This window comes from Mustela nigripes, chromosome 14, assembly GCF_022355385.1.
Source record: "Mustela nigripes isolate SB6536 chromosome 14, MUSNIG.SB6536, whole genome shotgun sequence".
NCBI lineage: Eukaryota > Metazoa > Chordata > Mammalia > Carnivora > Mustelidae > Mustela > Mustela nigripes.
This window is the reverse complement of record NC_081570.1, coordinates 20430939-20449899: the sequence shown is the minus strand read 5'-3', so window position 1 is coordinate 20449899 and position 18961 is coordinate 20430939. Positions and strand designations below refer to the sequence as shown.

The following is an 18961-nucleotide window of genomic DNA, read 5'->3' as shown; positions in this document are numbered from 1 at the left end:
AAACTGATCTCCGGGGGTGCCAGGGTGGCTCAGTCATTAAGCATCTGCTTCAGGCTTGGGTCATGATCTCAGGGTCCTGGGATCGAGCCCTGCATTGGGCTCCTTCCTCCATGGGAAACCTGTTCTCCCTCTCCCATTCCCCATTCTGCGTTCCCTCTCTCGCTATGTCTCTGTTAAAGAAATAAATAAAATCTTAAAAAAAAAAAATAGAAAGAAAGAAACTGATCTCCATGGACTACATCAACCAGTTTCTGTTTGGGTTTGACCCGCTGTGACTGAGGACAGGCAAGAGAGCAGCCAGGGTCCCCTTGGACTGGTGTGTCTCTGGATCAGTGGCTCTCAGCCGCTGATTTTGTTCCCCGGGGGAACATTTGGCAGCGTCTGGAGACATTTGGGGTTACGGCGATGGTGTCCCTCGTATCCCGCATCCTTGACGGCCTCCACGATGAATTATCCAACCCAAGATGCCAGTAGCACAAAGGGTGGGAAATGCTGCCTGAAGCAGAGGTTGCTTCCCCTTCCTTGTTTCCATGAGGAGTCTTGGAATGTGCCGAGAGTGGTGCCTGGCACCCAGTAAATGCTCAGGAAATTGTCCGTTATGATCCTCCCTAGAGCCACTGAGCGCATGGAGTCAGCCCCAAAGTCTGCTCCCAAGCTGGCCACCTCCAGGTTGGCTGACCTTCACCAAGGGACTCGACATCTTCAAGCCTCTATCTCCTTATCTGTGTAATGGGGATAAAATCGGTACCCATTTCCTGGGGTCTTGGTGAGGACAAAATTCGATGAGACCTGGGCAGACAAGGAAGTGCTTATAGTTGCAAAATATACCTTCTTTGAAGAGAGCGATGGATTCGTTACTGAGCCAGGGTCTCCACAGCTCTGCGACCTGATTGTAGATGTTGTTGCTCCCTGCTGGGAACTGATTTTTGGGATGAAAGTCATGATTTCCCAGAGCAGCGTAGACTTTGGTATCTGGGAGGAAAAAGAGACATGTAAACATGTTTATGGGAAAGCGCTCGGCAGAGCTGGTACGTTTCAGTCCACCACCGACCGTGGGAGCCCATGGGAAGAGCCGTAGCACAGATGAGGGAAATATAGAGATAAGCAGAAAACAGCATTCAGTAGAATCTGGCCGAACATGGCTCAGACCTGGGAAGGAAGAGCAGTGAGTTCCCTGATTCCAGTTCCTAACTCCATTCCCAGCAAAGGGTTTCCCAGTCAGAAGAAAGCATGAGAAGACAAGAAGACAGAAGCTAGAAGATCGAAATAATCTTCCCATCCCTTAAAAGCCCTGTGGTAATGTAGAGCTTCTTGTTCTATTCCATTCCAGGTCCACTTACTGTTAGGGAAGGGGTCTGGTTCCCTCTGGAAGCCTTAGGAGTTTGACAAATTCCGTGATTCAGCAGGTGTTTACTGAACACCTCATCTGGGCCAATGCACAGATCCCAGAACCAGGCACCCAGTCCCAGTCCCAGGGGCCTCGAAGTGCAGTAGGGTTGACAGGTATTCAGTAATCAGAGGTGGGAGGACTGTCACAGAAAAGGGAAGAGCCACTGGCTGTGGAAGTGTATGGGGTGGAGGTGGGGGTCAGAGAGGAGGGAGCGGCTTGTGAATGACACTGCGGTGAGGGGGGGGGTGCTTCAGATACATTTCCTCCTCGTGCTTTTAGTTTACCTCTGTGTCTGTACTGTGCCAGTAGTAATTGTTCAGTAAGTGTTTGGCCAGAAACAACAACTCCTCTGAGCTCAGGGCAGGGTTTTGCCCTTACAGGAACTTGGCAGTCCCCAGGGCATGAGTGACCTTGAACCAATGAGGGAGGCAGGAGCCTCTAACTCCCATGTGGAGTTAGATGTTTTCACCAACTTAGATCTGGGAGGGCTGAAAGCCCCACAGAAGGAGATGGTCGTAAGGTTCCCATCAGGAATTGCTTGCCAACCCAGAAACCAGCTCTGTAACTGCCTGGAAAAAAACCCTCACCTATTCAACATAACTGCCGGCAGCCTAAGAATCCTTCTAGAGGGGCAGCTGGGTGGCTCAGTGGGTTAAGCCTCTGCCTTCTGCTCAGGTCATGATCTCAGGGTACTGGGATTGAGCCCCGAATTGGGCTCTCTGCTCAGCAGGGAGCCTGCTTGCCCCTCTCTCTCTCTCTGCCTGCCTCTCTGCCTACTTGTGATTTCGCTCTCTGTCAAATAAATAAAATAAAATCTTTAAAAAAAAAAAAAGAATCCTGTTAGGGGGTTGCCTGGGTGGCTCAGTTGTTGTCTGCCTTTGTCTTGGGTCATGATCCTTGGGTCCTGGGATCAAGTCCTGCATCAGGCTCCCTGCTCAGAGGGGAGCCTGCCTCTCCCTCTGCCTACTGCTCCCCCTGCTGTGCTCTCTTTCTCTCTCTCTGTGTCAAATAAATAAATAAAATTTAAACAAGAGAGAGAGAGAAAGAGAGAGAGATTCTGACTCTTGATTCCGCTCAAGTCACGATCTTGGGGCCACGTTCAGGGGAGTCTGCTTGAGATTTTGTGCCTCTCCCACTGCTCCTCCCCTGTAAAATAAATAAATCTGAAAAAAATAAATAAAAGGATCCATTTAGAAAAAACCCTGGAATTCCAAGGACAGATGAAAAGGGGGGGGGACTCTCCCGTTTTCTTTGTGCCGGGCACTGTGAGAAACCCCTTATGAGCACAAGCTCCAGTGAGGGCACGACCTGGCCTCTAGTCTACGGCCAAGTTCCCTCCTCCTAGAATGGCATCTTGCTCTTAGTGGATACTCGGAAAATATTTGTTCACTAGATGAGCGAGTGGATTACTCTACTGAATCCTCACAACATCCTTCTGTGCAGGTACCATGATTGTCCTCGCTCTGCGCAAACGCGAAACGGAGTCTCCAGGGCACCGCCCAGCCGTCCTGGAGAAGATGGGCCGGCGTTCACAGTGACTGCCGGGGGAACGCAGCTGGCACGTGGCAGGAAGAACACGTGACACGTGACGTGCACCCAGAAATCTCGAGCTTCCGTCCCTTCCTCCTTGCCAGTGAGTTGCTTGACTGCTCTGTGCTTCCGCTTATTTAGCTACAAAGCGGAAAGTGTTCTGCTTTACCTGTGTTGCTGTAATTCTCAAATAAGATATTGTCTCCTTTTAATTCTTCTAGTATGTTCTTAGTTTAACATCTCTACAGGTGGGCTGTGACTTCTCATGGAGGCCGAGCGCCGTCATACTCTAACAACATTTTTTTAAAAAAGACTTTATTTATTTGATAGAGAGAGATCACAAGTAGGCAGGGCAGCAGGCAGAGAGAGAGGGGGGAGCAGGCTCCCCGCTGAGCAGAGAGCCCCATGACCCTGAGATTATGACCAGAGCTGAAGGCAGAGGCTTAACCCACTGAGCCAACCAGGTGTCCCAACATTTTTTTTCTTAACAGTACATAAAATAATGATGCATCTCACAGTCGATGGCATGTTGATATTAGGAAATTCAATAAATGTGCAAGTGTGTTTATAAGCGAGAGACTCTTCTAATTTACCTTTGTACATGAACTCATAGTTGTAAAGCATTTTCTCTTTTTTAGTATATTTTACTTATTTATTTGACAGAGAGCACAAGTAGGAGGAGCGTTAAGCAGAGGGAGAAGCAGGCTCCCCAATGGGAAAGGAGACTGAGGAGGAGCTCAATCCCAGGACTCCAGGGTCATGACCTAAACCAAAGGCAGATGCTTAACCGGCTGAGCCACCCAGGTGCCCCTGTAAAGCATTTTCTTGTCCATTATTTCACTTGTATTCCAGAAGCCCCTCTGGAACAGAGAAAAGGGTGCTCGGAGTCGGATTTCAGTTTGACTCCCTCCCCAGGAACTGACTAGCTTTGAGCCATCCGTGCCTTCCCGACACATCCAGACAACTGGTTGAGGGAAGGAGGTGGGAAAGGAGGTTGCCTCGAGGACCGGTGTGAGCTGGTGACTGCAGCTGCTGGCCCCTCCTGGAGTGGTGGGTCAAATAGGTGCTCAAACAAGGATTTGTGTCCCCGCCCTTGCCACATGACCTTGACCTGTTTACTTGACTCCAGGGCTCACACTTCTCAGCAGTAAAATGGAAGTAGCCGTAGCACATCTCTACAGGAGCCCCACAAGCGTCAATGAGCTACAGCATATCGTATTCTTAGAGCAGTGCCTGACACATAGTCCGCAGTACATAGATCCATGCAGTTACTGCTGCTGCTAATACTTATTTTTATTATCATCAATCCTATCTGGGGCCTGGGGATCTGCGTCTAAGACCTTAGAGGATGCAGCTGTTCCAGAACCCCAAGGGGGTGGGGGTGGGGGTTAGTGGGCTGCTCTGACATGTCCCCAGCAGGCAGCCTGAGAGCCTGATTCGGTCCCTGGCACCTTGGGTTCAGCACAGGTTGCTTAACAGGTTCAGCACAGCATCAGGTCCCACTCGCCTGTCAGGTCCCATTGGTCTGCTGCCTAACCACTCATGGGCTCTGCTTGCTCTCCTAGGCTCTGAAGTCCTTGCAAGCACCAAGAACAACACCTGGGCTGGAAATCAGCATCTCCCAGAGGCCCCGGCAGCCAGGATGGTTGGAGGGCGGTGGATGGCAGCTCTGGGGCTGCAGTAGGATGTAGGGCTACATATGAGTCCCTGGGAGACCTCCGGGAATGATGCCTTTCTATAGTTACAGGTGCTGAGAAGGGGCTGTAAGTCGCTGTAAAGCAGGCTCGGACAGAAGGCAGAATGGAAAGTCAGGCAGGCATTTCCGTTCATAGGATTCTGCGTGGAAACACAGGGCAGGGGTGGCTCACGTTCCTCGATAGATCGCTATGAGACCTCGCCAGCGGCCAGCATTGGGGCTGTTGTTGTCCCAACAGACACTGCCAGGGGTTTAGGCAATGCTTCGGGGGACAGATGTCAGGGCCTTACCTGGAAAGACCTCTCTGATGAGCCTGGTCAAGCGCTCCACGATTCCCAGCACAGCAGCTTCTCCCAGCCTCTCATTGGGCACATGAGGTGTGTCATCACTGCAAAACACCACGGAGCTCATTTAGTGCAGGCAGCTCAGGAGGGGGCCCGAGAAAAAGGAGGAACAGCTCAGCCATGAGAAAACAGGCCTTGGAGCGGGTCCTCTATGAGGGGAGGGCCAGGCTGGAGCTGGGAGTCTAGCAGGACAGAGTTCAAACCTAGTCTCTGCCAGTGACCTGCTATGGGTCCCTGGGCAGGCTGCTTAACCTCTCTGAGCCTCCCTTATCTCATCTGTAAAATAGGGGTAATAATGGTACCTACATCTAGAGTATTTCTGGGACTGTAATAAATCTGGAATAATGATATACATAAAGTATAGACAAGCTGGACCACTCTTCCTTATAAAAAGCATATTTCCCAGGTGGCTGTCCTCACTTGGGCTCCAATGAAACTCTTCTCTTTTCTTTTTAAAATAGGTAAAAACAAAGGAAAATAAAAAGCAGAAGAGTAGCTGCCAAGTTGCAATTAATATTATTATGTTAAGAGGGAAGCTTGGGGGTTCGAGTCCCACCTGCAAGTCCCCAGGGAGCTTGGGGTGGAAAAGCTGTCTCTGAGTCCTGCTCCATTCTCCAAGGGTTCTAGGGAGCTATGAGCTGGCATCAGAGTTTAGAGTTCATCCTATGGCAGATCCAGGACCTGCCCTAGGACACTGTTCTGCTGACCTAAATTCCTGGATCCAACTTAGAAATGGGGCACCTGGATGGCTCAGTCGGTTAAGCATCTGACTCTTGATTTCAGCTCAGGTCGTGATCTCAGGGTCATGAGTTCAAGTCCCACATTGGGCTCCACATTAGGCATGAAGCCTACTTAAAAAAGAAATATACAGCAAGGTCAGAGAGCAGGGGAGGAGAAAGGGAAAAGGTAAGAGCCCCAACAATATAAAGCTTGAGGACCCAGCTGGACCCGACGGGGTGAGGCGACTGCTGCCTCCATCCTCCCCCAGGAAGTTAATCAGCTTAGTAGCAGTGATACTGTTACTAGCAGCAAACCTGGCTTGCTTTGTGCCCCGGACTTTCTGTGTGTTGTACTCACATCCCCTAATTTGTTCTCCATGATAACCCTCCAATGTGGGTTCTGTTAGTCCTGTTTGACAGAGAAACAAGGCACAGAGAGGTGGCGGATTCTCAAAGGGGTGGAGCCAGGGTTTGAACCCAGTCGGCGGGGCTCCAGAGTCTACACTTATACCCATTACTCCCTGCAGCGTCTCTGACCCTCCTTAGGGCCCCAGGAGGAGCCTAGCCCCCTGCCCACCCCAGGGACAGGCCAGGGGGTCCAAGGACATCAGGACAAAATTCCTCTGCCCTTTATATTTCTAGTTTGGAGGATCTAATTCTTTCTTTTAGAAAGCACTTCCAGGGGCACCTGGGTGGCTCAGTGGGTTAAGCCGCTGCCTTCGGCTGGGATCGAGCCCCACATCGGGCTCTCTCTCTGCCTGCCTCTCTGCCTACTTGTGATCTCTATCTGTCAAATAAATAAATAAAATCTTTAAAAAAAAAAAACAACAACAACAGAAAACACTTCCAGTTCCTACAGGTTACCCTAAGGGATGACAACTTGCCCCAAGAAGTCAAACTTTTTAGAGACTGAATGATAAAAGGTCCCAGAGGTCATCTCATTCAACATCATATATATCGCAAGGCCCCAGAGATTTCCCAGAAACATCATGTTTCTGTTAAAGGATCGTGAATTTCCCAAGGCAGTCACCTTTCACAGAGGGATCACATCACATCTTTCAGAATATTCCTCCCGGGCCCCTCCTCGGAGAATCCAGAGGCTCCTGGAGCACAATCCGTCTTGGGAGCAAGAGTTCAGGGTCAAAGCCTAAAGCTCACTTTCTTCTTAGACTGATTCCTGCGCTGCCCAGACCTCTCCTGAGACACTGTCCCTTCCTTCCTTCCTTCCTCCCTTCCTTCTTTCAAAATTTTATTTATTTATTTGTCAGAGAGAGAGAGAGGCACAAGCAGGGGGAGTGGCAGGCAGAGGGAGAAGCAGGCTCCCCACCCACCAGGGAGCCCAAAGTGGAACTTGATCCCAGGACCCCAGGATCATGACCTGAACCAAAGGCAGACGCTTAACCAACTGAGCCACCCAGGAGCGCCGACACTATCACATTTCTGAAGTGTCCCCAGCCTCCTGCTGCCAACCACAGGGTCCATCTCAGGGTCATTCCCAGTCACTACCACACCACACTGAGGGGCAGCTGGGGGCATCATGAGCTTAATCCCACCCTGTACAAGTGTCCAAGGAGGCTGGAAGAGGGAGCAGGAAGTCAGAGCACTGGCCAGCCTTCCTCACCAGCCCCCGGCTTACCACTTCCTGTGAGGTGGAGTCAGGTGCCCTGCAAAGCTCGCACATCTGCCAGTGAGCCTCCCTCCTGGCTGAGATACAATGGTCCTCGGGCTTGTCACCCACAAGCCTGGGAACTCCTTGAAGGCCAGTCTGGGTTTGTATCATCTTGGTTCCCCAGTGTCGACCCAGGGCTGAGCGCAAGACAGGCTGCTCCACCGAGGGAGAGAGAAAGGAGCCAGGGAGTGAAGGGACAAGGACAGCCAGTTCTGAGGGAAGTCGGAGGACTCATGGCATGTCCTTGGATGAGAAGCAGAAATGGAATCCGGCTGAGGAGAAATCACCCACCCTACAAGCTGTCCTTCAGCAGAGCAGTGCTGTGACCAGTGAGAACCCCCCAGGCCAGAGCAGCCAGGACACTGGGTCCCAAAGCCAGGACCACCCTCAGCACCCCTACCTTCTTCCCTCCTTGCACGTGGATCCCTAAACCCCTTTGGGAGTGGCCCCAATGTTCATCGCCCTGACTTAGAATCTGGGAGTTCTCGGGGCACCTGAGTGGCACCGTCTGTTAAACCTCTACTCTTGACTTTGGCTCAGGGCCATGGGATGGAGCCGCTTGCTGAGCTCTGCACTCAGCAGGGAGTCTGCCGGGGTCTCTCCCTCTCCCTCTCTCTCTAATAAATACATAAATCTTAAAAAATAAAATAAAATAAAATCCGGGAGTTCTTCACATACCCACATGTGCCCTGACTGTGTCCCCAGCCTCAGAGAGAGCTGTGTTCTACTAAGGTTAGGAGACAGAGTCAAGAGCATAGACTGGGGATCGGCCAGACCCACAGTTCCCTCAAGCTTCAGGTCCTTCCTCTCTGAATTTGGGCCGGTGTGAGGACTAAGGGAGCTGGCCTGGGGAGGGAGCCAGGCCCACAGGTGGCACTCAGCAGGGGCCTGGTGAAGGGTGGCTTTTGTGACTGCTCTCACCCGGTCCAGAGGATGAAGTCTGGCTCCGGCTCGATCTCCTTCATGGCGTAGATGGAGGAGTTGATGAGGGCCCAGGGAGAGTCGCAGAGGTAGTCGCCCCAGGGGCCTGCATTGGGCACTGGCTGGGAGCCAGCTGATGGGCACACCTGGAGGGGGTCTTCGGATACCTTGTAGTCAGGGTCAAGGTGCAGGTCAGAGATGTGCCAGAATTTCCCTGCAGGGGAAAGGAGACAGTCTTTGATGCTGGTACCTCCCTGAGCCTGGATGGGGAGGAAGCCCAGCCGGGGTCCTGGCTTGGGGAGAACAGGCTCCAAATGTGAGACACTTTCCTCAGAAGCCAGGGTTCACAGAGAAAGAGCCACAGGTCTGACTTGGCCCCAGGAAGCCCTGAGAGGACCTGTGAGCTTTGACCCTCTTCATTTCCCCACCTCAGGGGACCCAGCAGCAGCAAGGGGATTGGGCTTCTATGACCCTCAAAGAATCCTTTGGCAATTCTAAGCAGCGTGCTTGTTTGAAAGCTAAGTTTGGGTGCTCGCTTCGGCAGCACATATACTGAAAGCTAAGTTTGGGGAAAGTCATGGTGAAGGCTCTGGAGCCACCTACAAGCTGTGTGACCTTGGGTGTGTCACTTCACCTCTCTGAGCCCAGAACTAGAGCCACAGCTTCCAACCTAGGCTGGCCAGAATGTCAAAAATCTCTTGACATGAGGAGCACCTGACTGGCTCAGTCTGAGAAGCATGCAACTCTTGATCTCAGGGTTGTGAGTTCAAGCCCCATGTTGGGTACAGAGATTATTTAAAAAGAAAATCTTAAAAAAAAAATTTCTGGGACGCCTGGGTAACTCAGTGGGTTAAAGCCTCTGCCTTCGGCTCAGGTCATGATCCCAGGGTCCTGGGATCGAGCCCCATCTCGGGCTCTCTGCTCGGCGGGGAGCCTGCTTCTCTTCCGCCTTGTGATCTCTGTCTGTTAAATAAATAAATAAATAAAATCTTTAAAAATTTAAAAAAAAAAAATTCTTGGTGTGATTCCAACAAAGAAACAGGCCACATGGTGGATTTGTCATCGGTACCCAGCAGGGGGCTGTGGATAAGTAGTTTCAACCATTCTTACTGACCACATTTGGCCTCTGCCTTAAATCCTGTGTTTTTGGCTACGACCAGGGTGAGGCCTGGGATTTCCTCATCCTCCATCACTGCTGTCACTTCCTCCTGCATTTCCTGTGTCACTCAGGGGCAACAGTCATACACCCCAGCCCCGCCCCCAACCCAGGAAACCTGGCTTCCGCCAGGGAACCCAGGGCTTCCCAGGGCTGCTTTCAGAGATGGATAGCCACGGCACCACACAAGCCACAGGACCCCCCTTGGGGCTCTAGGAGAGATCCAAAGGTCAAGTCCAGCCCCTGATCCTCTCTCCAAAACTTCTCCTCACCTAAACCTTGTTTACACTAAGGTACAAATGACTGATTAAGTAAGTCAGGATCCCTCCCAAGGTCATTACACGGTCACTGCAGCCCTAGAGGGGCAGTTGACCCTCAGACAATGCAGGTTAGGGGCACTGATGCCCACACAGTCATAAATATGTGCATTAATTTATGACTACCCCAAAACTTAACTACTAATAGCCTACTGTTGGCCAGAAGCCTTTACTGATAACATCAATAGTCAATAAACACGTACGTTGTATGTTGTATGTGTTATATGCTGTATTTGCACAGTAAAGTAAGCTAGAGAAAAAATCGTTATTAAGAAAAGCCATAAGGGGGCGCCTGGGTGGCTCAAACGGTTAAGCGTCTGCCTTGCAACAGGTCATGATCTCAGGGTCCTAGGATCAAGTCCTGGGTCGGGTTCCCTGCTGAGCAGGGAGTCCAATTCTCCCTCTACTCCTCCCCCTACTACTGATCTCTCTCTCTCTCAAATGAATAAATAAAATCTTTAGAAAGAGAAAAAAGAAAAATCATAAGGAAGAGAAAATATATTGCAGTACTATGTTTATAAAAAAATCTGTATATAAGTGGACCTATACAGTTCAAACTTGTGTCCTTCAGGGGTCAGCTGTATTGATCATTATCCCCATTTTGCAGATAAGAACAAAGGCTAAGGTCATGTTAACTAAGATCAATATGCCTGAGATCAGACAGCAAAATGGTGGAGGTCCCCTGGCTCTTGATTTTCTCCCAGGAAGATGTGATTGCTAAGGGTGTAAAACCAGTGCCTTTTTTTTTTTTCTAAGTAGGCTTCACGCCCAATACAGGGTTTGAACTCACTACCCTGTGATCCAGAGTTAGATGTTCTACCCACTGAGCCAACCAGGTGTCCCCAAAGGGCGCCTTTTTATTTATTTATTTATTTTTTGTAGACAGTCTATGCCTGCATTTTTTTTTTTTAACCCAAACTAAGAGTCTTTGTTTATAATCGGGGGAATTCAAACTTGTCACACAAATTGTGATCACTCTATGTGAAATTACTCCTACAGAGAAAATCCCAAGCCGAAGAAACTAACTGCCTCATTTCAACCAGTAAATGGGCAGAGTTGGTAGCTCTCCTGAGCCTGTGCATGGAGACTGGAAGGGAGTCACACCTGCTTCCAAGCCTGAGACCGGGCTGGCCAGGTCAGATAGAGTGAGAGGTCCTTTGCCCTTCTCTCTGGAATGCGGTCCCCTGGCTTCCTCTGAAGACCAAGCAAAGACCAGTCCCCCGCCTGGAGCAGGCTCTTCTTCAACTAACCGTAAGCAGGAAGTAGTTCTGCCCCTTTGATGTCAGCCCTCCGAGAAGCCAGGGAATATTGCTTCACTCCAGAAACTCCTTGTCTGCTGACAGGCTCACCTGTCGGCTGTCAGCTTCTCTTCCCACAAGCTCTGGTCTAGTCAGAGTGTAGAACTGAAACTCCTTCCAGCCTCCCCAGGATTCCCAGTGATACGTGTGCGCGCGCTTGAGGTGCCTTTACCCGCTCATCTCATTGCATCTTTACAACCCTTCTGTGAGGTGGAATTCTTGTGCCCATTTTACAGATGAGGAAACTGAGGTTCAAACCCAGCCCTCTCTGGCTCCAGAGCTGAGGCACAAAGTTGACTCAGAGCCTCCAGAAGATGGCTTTTATAAAACACATATGTTGTGCATAAAACAGTGGGAGCCACAGGCTTCTGCGGAATTAGTCACAGACTGTGAGGAATTAAGCTCTAAAACATCATGGAGAAGGGGATGAGTCTAAGGACCCTTGAGGGAGGTGGGTTGTCTGGTTTCTAATCCAGGCTCTCCCTTGTGTTGGCTGAGGATTCTGGCAAGCCCGTTAGCCTTGCTGAGCCTCGGGGTGTTGGACATCTGGCCCGCTTGTCTGAGAGCAGCAAATAAGATGGTGGAGAGAACGGGCTGGTAGAGAAGAATCCCAGTACACCACGGGCCCTGGCAGCTACCCCTGGGGCAGGAGAGACTGAGAAGGTGTGGCGCATCGGGCAGTGCAACACTTTACTCTTGAGACCAGATGTCCTCAGACTTTCCTGTGCGTAAGCCTCACCTGGGGGTCTCATTAAAATTAAGAGCCTTTATAGGGGCGCCCAGATGGCTCAATGGGTTAAAGCCTCTGCCTTTGGCTCAGGTCATGGTTCCAGGGTCCTGGGATCGAGCCCCACATTGGACTCTCTGCTCAGTGGGGAGCCTGCTTCCTCCTTCCTCTCTCCCTGTCTGCCTCTCTGACTACTTGTAACCTCTGTCTGTTAAGTAAATAAATAAAATCTTAAAAAAAAAAAAAAGAGCCTTTATAGATTCATGCTGCTTGAATCTTTTACAGTAAGAAAGTATTCGTGTGTTCCTTCAGTTTTAAGAGTAGCTGTCATTATTATTCATTAATTATTGAGAATATGAATAAATTGGGGCACCTGGGTGGCTCAGTCGGTTAAGCATCTGCCTTCAGCTCAGGTCATGATCCCAGGGTCTTGGGATCGAGCCCCTGCTCAGCGGGGAGTCTGCTTCTCCCTCTGCCTGCTGCTCCCCTGCTGGTGCTCTCTGACCAAAAAGAAAAAAATCTTTTTTTAAAAAAAGAGAGAGAATATGAATAAATTCGGTATTAATTCCAGTGAGTAGTTGAGAGCACAAACCTGGCTTGGAATTCCAGCTCCGCTGCCCACTAGCTGTGGGACCATGAGCAATTCTGTGCCTCAGTTTACTCAACTGTAAAAGGGGGACAACAGTGCCCCCTATCTCTTCTGGTTGATGAGAGGGTTAATTGAGATAACAGGAGAAAATACCAAGGCACTCAGCATTGCAAAGCAGCAGGTATGCTGAATCTGATCCCTGGGGGGCGTCCTGCAAGTCCCCCCTTCACCATGGGAAGGAGACAGGATGTGGGGGGAGGGGCTACCACTTTTCACAGCCACCCCTGCATCCCCTCAGCTGCTGTCCTCTGCAGATAAAGTGCAGAGGGCTAGTACTTGAGAACAACGTGAAGACAGATCCTGTCTCCTCCTGGACGGCCCTCCCTGAGCGGAGGGCTGGTGGGCACAGTTCATCCTCCAGTTTAAATTCTGAGAGCTCAGTTGTTCTTCATCCCCGGGTAGGCAAAACAGTTTCCTAGTCTTCCTTCTCCATCACATGGGTCACCAGGTCCCCTTGTCCACTAAGGGACAACAAATATAGGACCCAGGGCCTTGTAGCTATGTAAGGCCCATGGAAATGTTTGAGAGCTGGAAAAAAAGTGCATTGGTTCCCAAGCTCAGCCATCAAAATCTATAATTCATTTGAAAAGCAATGGTGTATTTAAAATTTATTAAAATCGTATAATGTGAGATCCTTTAACCCACTGAGCCACTCAGGCGCCCCTAATGTGAGATCCTTTAACTGTGATTTTTTTTTTAAAGATTTTATTTATTTATTTGACAGACAGAGAGAGAAATCGCAGTAGGCAGAGAGGCAGGCAGAGAGAGAGGGAAAGCAGGCTCTCCGCTGAGCAGAGAGCCCAATGTGGGACTCGATCCCAGGACCCTGAGATCATGACCTGAGCTGAAGGCAGAGGCTTAACCCACTGAGCCACCCAGGCGCCCTAACTGTGATTCTTTTTTTTTTTTTTTTTAAGATTTTATTTATTTATTTGACAGAGAGAGATCACAAGTAGATGGAGAGGCAGGCAGAGAGAAAGAGAGAGAGAGAGAGAGAAAGAGAGAGGAGGAAGCAGGCTCCCTGCTGAGCAGAGAGCCCAATGCGGGACTCGATCCCAGGACCATGAGATCATGACCTGAGCCGAAGGCAGCGGCTTTAACCCACTGAGACACCCAGGTGCCCCCTAACTGTGATTCTTGATGGGGACGGGAGACTTGCAAAAATAATTCCTAGGGAAAAAAAAAATTCCTAGAGCCCAAGAAGGTCTTCAGCTGAGTCTACTTTTATGATTGGAGACAAGAAGAGGAAGGCAGGAGGACACCTGCTATTAATTTAGCACCTACTGAATGCCAGAAGCTGTGCCAAGCACTCTACTGACAGAATCAGTGACATACATTCTAGTATTGTACCATTTTACAGATGAGGAAAGTGAACCAGCTAGTGGCAAACTTATGATTCAAATCGTGTCAGAACAGAAAAGATCATGATGCACTTTACTTTGTCGCTAGCTAGCAGTGTGACCTTCGATGTTTATTTATTTTTAAACTTTTAAAAAACTATTTTATTTATTTGTTTGTTTATTTGGGAGAGAAAAATGAGAGTGACAGAGAACAGGAGCAAGGAGGAGCGGGAGAAGCAGGCCCCCCTGAGCCCGACACGGGGCCTCTATTCCAGGACCCTGGGATCATGACCCCAGCCGAAGGCAGACGCTTAACCTACTGAGCCACCCAGGGCTCCCTGACCTTGGATTTTTTTTTTTTTTTTAATGGTCCTTTAAACTTTTACAGCACATTACAATGTATGTATGTGATCTCACTTAGCTATCGCATTTAAACTCTCTTTTTTTTTTTTTTTTTAAGATTTTATTTATTTGCCAGAGATAGAGAGAGAGAGTACACACAAGCAGGCAGAGAGGCAGGCAGAGGCAGCAACGAGAGAAGCAGGCTCCCCGCCGAGCAAGGAGCCCGATGTGGGACTCGATCCCAGGACCCTGGAATCATGACCTGAGCCGAAGGCAGCGGCTTAACCAACTGAGCCACCCAGGCGTCCCTTCTACCTTATCCCTATCCTATTTTATAGTGACATAAGAGAGTCAAGGTCACAGAGATACTGAAAAGGTAGGACCCAGATTTTTTGGCTTAAGGCAGTGGGGTTATTCTGGAAAGGGCAAGTGTGGAATGTGGAATAAGGGAAATCTCGTTTTGAATCTAGGCTCTTCCACACTGGCAATGGCAACCTGAATGAGAGATTGCCCCAGCTGAGTCTCAGTTTCCTCATCTGTACAATGGGGATCACGTGCCAGTTGCAAAGGGGCGGATGTGTGGATGAAAGGAGCAATTTCACGTGCAGCAGGCCCCCGGGCCGTGTGGCAGACAAGCCAGCCCGAGTAATGCTTATTCCCTGGGCTAGTCTGCCGCGCGGGCCTCGGTTCTTCTTCTCTTCCAAAGCCTCTGTCTGTTTCCTCGAGGGTAAGAGGACGGGACTGTGCAAAGTTATCTGAAGGCCCTGCCAGTTCTAAGGCTCTCCAACTCCATGACTTTTTTCTATAATTGTGTGTAACCCACACCACAAGATGATCTGGTTGCTCTTTTAGTCCTTTGCATTTGACCTTGAGCAATCACCTCCCCTGTAAACTGAGGCCTTCCAAAACACAGGCCTCCCTGGTTCAAGCCGACATTTACTGACCCCCTGTGTTAAGCCCGCAGATGGCTCTCTCCCCACGACAGCCCCCCAGGTTCATTGTTAAGGGAAATGTTAGCCTACTGTGCTAACCCCCCATGCTAACCCCTGGGACAGGGTTTGGCTCTTTCTCTCTAGTTTGGAGGATCACCCGGGGCGGCAAGGGCCGTATGTGGGAGGAGAGGGAGCCCACTGGCTCTTATGTACCTGCACCCAAGGTCTTGGCTGAGGAAGTGGAAGTCCAAAGGCCACAGGCATGACTGCTCTCTGCCAAGGGTCTCAACCTACGGGAGCTGTGGAATTCTTCTAAATTTTAATTTTGTTTTTATCAAGATGAAATCAGAGAGAAAGACAAACCATAAGAGACTCTTAACCATAGGGAACCAACTGACAGTGGCTGGAGAGGAGAGGAATGGGGGTGCGGGGGCCGGGGGGGTGGGGATGGGCGTGGAGGGCACGGGATGTCAGGAGTAGGGCGTGTTACACGCACCCGATGAATCCCTGACCTCTACCTCTGAAACTAATACTACACCGTATGTTGATTAATTGAATTTAAATTTAAAAGAAGAAAATAAATAAAATTTAATTTCCTTTTAAGGTATAGATGTATACATTCCAGAAAGTTTGGAATAAAGAGAAAAAAATAGTACCTATAAAAATCCACCATCCCAGGGACGCCTGGGTGGCTCAGTGGGTTAAGCCTCTGCCTTAGGCTCAGGTCATGATCTCAGGGTTCTGGGATGTAGCCCCGCAGCAGGCTCTCTGCTCAGCAGGGGGCCTGCTTCCCCCTCCCTCTCTTCCTGCCTCTCTGCCTACTTGGGATCTCTCTCTCTGTCAAATAAATAAATAAAATCTTTAAAAAAAAAAAAAAAAACCACCATCCCAAGAAGACCCTTCGAAGGGCATACTGGGTAAGGCAGCTGAGAACAGACTTGGTCCTGCCACTTCCTAGCTGTGGGGCCCTGGGCAACTGTCCTGCTTCCTCTAGCTCTCACTTGCCTCATCTGCAAAATAGGTATCATGGGAATAGCACCTGCTTTACGGGGACTACAAAAACCAAATGAGGTTTTTCTTCTTTCATTTTTTGAGTGGGCCTGGCCCATCCTAAGTCTCAAAAAATAAATGTTCACCCTTCTTGGCTCTTTCCTTTGTCTGTTTCAGCGTTCCTTTGTTTTGACAGTATTATTTTATAAACAGGGTGAAGTTGTACAACCTGGGTTCATGTCCCGACTCGGACACTTACTACATGTATAACTTCGGGTAAGGTGTTTCACTTCTCAGAGACCTCAATAATCCCCACTTGACAAGGCTGTTGTGAGGGTATAATGCAAAAAACTTCGGCAGTGCCTGGCACAAAAGAAGTACTTAATAATTGTCAGCATTGGTCTTGGTTTTGCTGTATCGCCTTAAACCTTTCCACAATCCACTGAGCTCTTCCCTTACTGCTGTCAGCATTTTTCATGACCATAAATGATGCTCAATGAACATCCCGTGCCTTTGTGGGGGAGGGATCCTTTTTAACCACCAGGCCTCTGAGCTGGGGGCGCCCTGTAGCATTTGGATTTCCAAGAAAGCATAATTGAAAGTGAAAGAGTAAGAGAGTGGGAGGTCCTTTCAACCATTCCCACCCTTCTGCCAGACCTGCAGGGCCCTGGAGTCCCTCAGTGGGGACTAGGGTCTGCCTCCTGGGTAGAAGGAGGACAGCCACTCAGCCTTCTCCCAGGCAGGTCACCCTCACAGGGAATGACACACTCTCAGGGCTCATCCCAGTGGTATTTCCAAATTTGGATCACAGCATTTGGAGCCCAGTCCCTCTTTGGCATTTTGCTCTGTCTCCTACCCCCAGACACTGATGCTCCTCCTCCCCAGCTTCTGAGATGCCCCGCAGAGCACTTGGCCGGAGCTCCCAGCCTCTCCGGGGTAGTGTCCGAGGGCGTGCACTGACTACGGAAGCACCTAGAGACCAGCAACTTTTGGGGTCCAGCCTGGAAAAACTGAGCCCCACAGAACAAGCAATGAGCAGAGCCCGGAGTCTGTCCCTCCCTCTTTCAACCTCATTCCTAGAGCTACAGAAAGGGTATTGGGTTCTCTGTTAGGCCCCTTCCCAGGACTCCAGGAAAGGACAACCTAGGACAACCTAGGATCATTAAGGAGAACCATTAAGGGGTCCAGCCTGGCCACTGACTCCTTTTCTACCTCATGGAACTCTAATAGGCATCTCCAACTGGACACATCCATAATCAAACCGCCATCCCCTCCTCCTACGCCTCAGCCAATGACAACTCTGTCCTCTCAGCTGGAGGCAAAGACCCAGGAGTCACCCTGGAGTCCTCCTGTTGCCCCACATCTGCCTGCAAGTCTTGTCCAGAATCAGACCGTCACCAACCCGCCGTGCTCCTACCCTGACAAGCCTCCGTTTCCTCTCACTGGAGGATCACAACAGCCTCCCCATGGCTGCTTCTCCTTTACCACAGTGGCTCAGGTCGTGACCAACCACCACAGTGCGCCCAGGGCTGAGGGAGTACCCAAGTCACAGAACTTCAAGTGCTAAGATTAGGTAAATCTTGGGTGCACTGAGACATGTTGGTCACCCTGACTTTTACCTCACTATGGTCTCTTTTCAGTGCATAGCCCAGGGGGCCTTTTCAAGCTTATTCAAGTCAGATCCCCCCCCCCCCTCTGCCTAAAAACTCTCTAATGATGTCACACTCAACCCCGAGGCCTTACACCGTCTATATGTTTATATGTGAGCTCACACCAGCACCCCACCCCCCACCCCCATGAACCTCAACTTCATCTCTCCCATTCACCTTGCCTACTTTGCTCCAGCCACTCTGGCCCCGGGCTCGTCTTCACATGCATCCCCTGAGTGTCAGGTGTAGGGCCTGTGTGCTTTCTATGTTCTCTTACTGGAAAGTCCCCTGGATGTCCCCAGAGGGAGGGATGCTCCCTCCCTCACTGCCTCAGGTCTCTACTCAAATACCATTCATTCATCTTAAACCCCCCCAACCCCCCACTCCCACCGCTTTCTTCTGCTTTATTAGTCTCCATAACTTATTACTTATTACTTATTACTCCTGGAATATCATGCATTTATTTGTTCCAGTGTCTTTTGATCCGCTTCTCCCTAGTTGAAGGAATGCTTCCCTAGGACTGGAGCTTTGTTTCCTTTCTTTTCTGACACATTCTGGGTTCCTAGAAATTGGGTGTGGTATGCAGACGGCCCATAACCCATTTTTGTTGAATAAAGTCATGATCTGCCTGCCACCTTCCACCTCTACCAGATAGCTGGTTCTTATGTACCCGCACGTCTTCGCAAAGTCGGTGTCCCTCCCCTGGCCAGCTGTGGCCTCCACTTAAGATCTTCAGGCTCGAAGAGCACCCCCACCACTCACCCACTCTCTCTCTCCCCGGGGCCTCCCTGCCCCAGCTTCCCACCTTGCTGTTTTTAGCAGCATTTCAGCTCCCTGTGAACCACTTCCAAGAGCCACCGACCCCAGGTTCACAGTACAAAACCAAAGCATTTTGGAGGCCTACCTGGTTCAGCTCTGGCGACTCCCCAGGGGGCCAGGAAAAGGAGCAGTTTGAGCAGCCTCATCTTTGGAGCTCACTTCCTGGGAGCCCTGGGCTTCTCCAGGAGCTGGGTGGGGCCAACACTGCAGGTTTCCTATCTGGATGCTCTTGGCCATGGGCTTGAGCAGAAGTTCCGGCCCGTTGCCCTGTGTGCCCAGTGATCCGAGGCACTGCCTCCTCTGGCTTTTCTTCCTTTGCGTAGCAGGGCGTGAGCTGGGCTGGCCCAAGGAGGGGCATCAACCAGGCCTTTGAACTCTGAGGTGGAAAGCAGCACTTGTCCTGCCTGTTCCGCAAAGCACGTCTGTCCAGCCAGCAGCTGGATTCTCCAGGAACCTCGCCCAGCCCCTGTGAC

General features: G+C 50.3%; 1 protein-coding gene and 1 long non-coding RNA gene across 5 annotated transcripts in view; one reads left to right on the top strand and one right to left on the bottom strand.

The window, feature by feature from the left end:
* The window catches only part of LOC132001909 (uncharacterized), a 21573-nt gene extending 5261 nt beyond the window's left edge, over positions 1 to 16312 (top strand). For 3 of the 4 annotated variants that reach the window (XR_009399716.1, XR_009399717.1, XR_009399718.1), the window contains exon 6: positions 2834 to 3527. This is a non-coding gene — a long non-coding RNA (uncharacterized LOC132001909). Of the gene's footprint in view, positions 1 to 2833; positions 3528 to 16233 lie in introns of those variants that run through there. The other variant, XR_009399719.1, reaches the window with a different exon arrangement.
* The window catches only part of SMPDL3B (sphingomyelin phosphodiesterase acid like 3B), a 23348-nt gene extending 4387 nt beyond the window's left edge, over positions 1 to 18961 (bottom strand). Inside the window, exons 1-4 of the mRNA XM_059376861.1 lie at positions 18574 to 18961; positions 8270 to 8483; positions 4907 to 5004; positions 829 to 972 (exon numbers count right to left, since the gene is read on the bottom strand). Of these exons, the coding sequence (XP_059232844.1) occupies positions 829 to 972; positions 4907 to 5004; positions 8270 to 8483; positions 18574 to 18634 (517 nt within the window). The 5' untranslated portion in view covers positions 18635 to 18961. The remainder of the gene's footprint in view (positions 1 to 828; positions 973 to 4906; positions 5005 to 8269; positions 8484 to 18573) is intronic.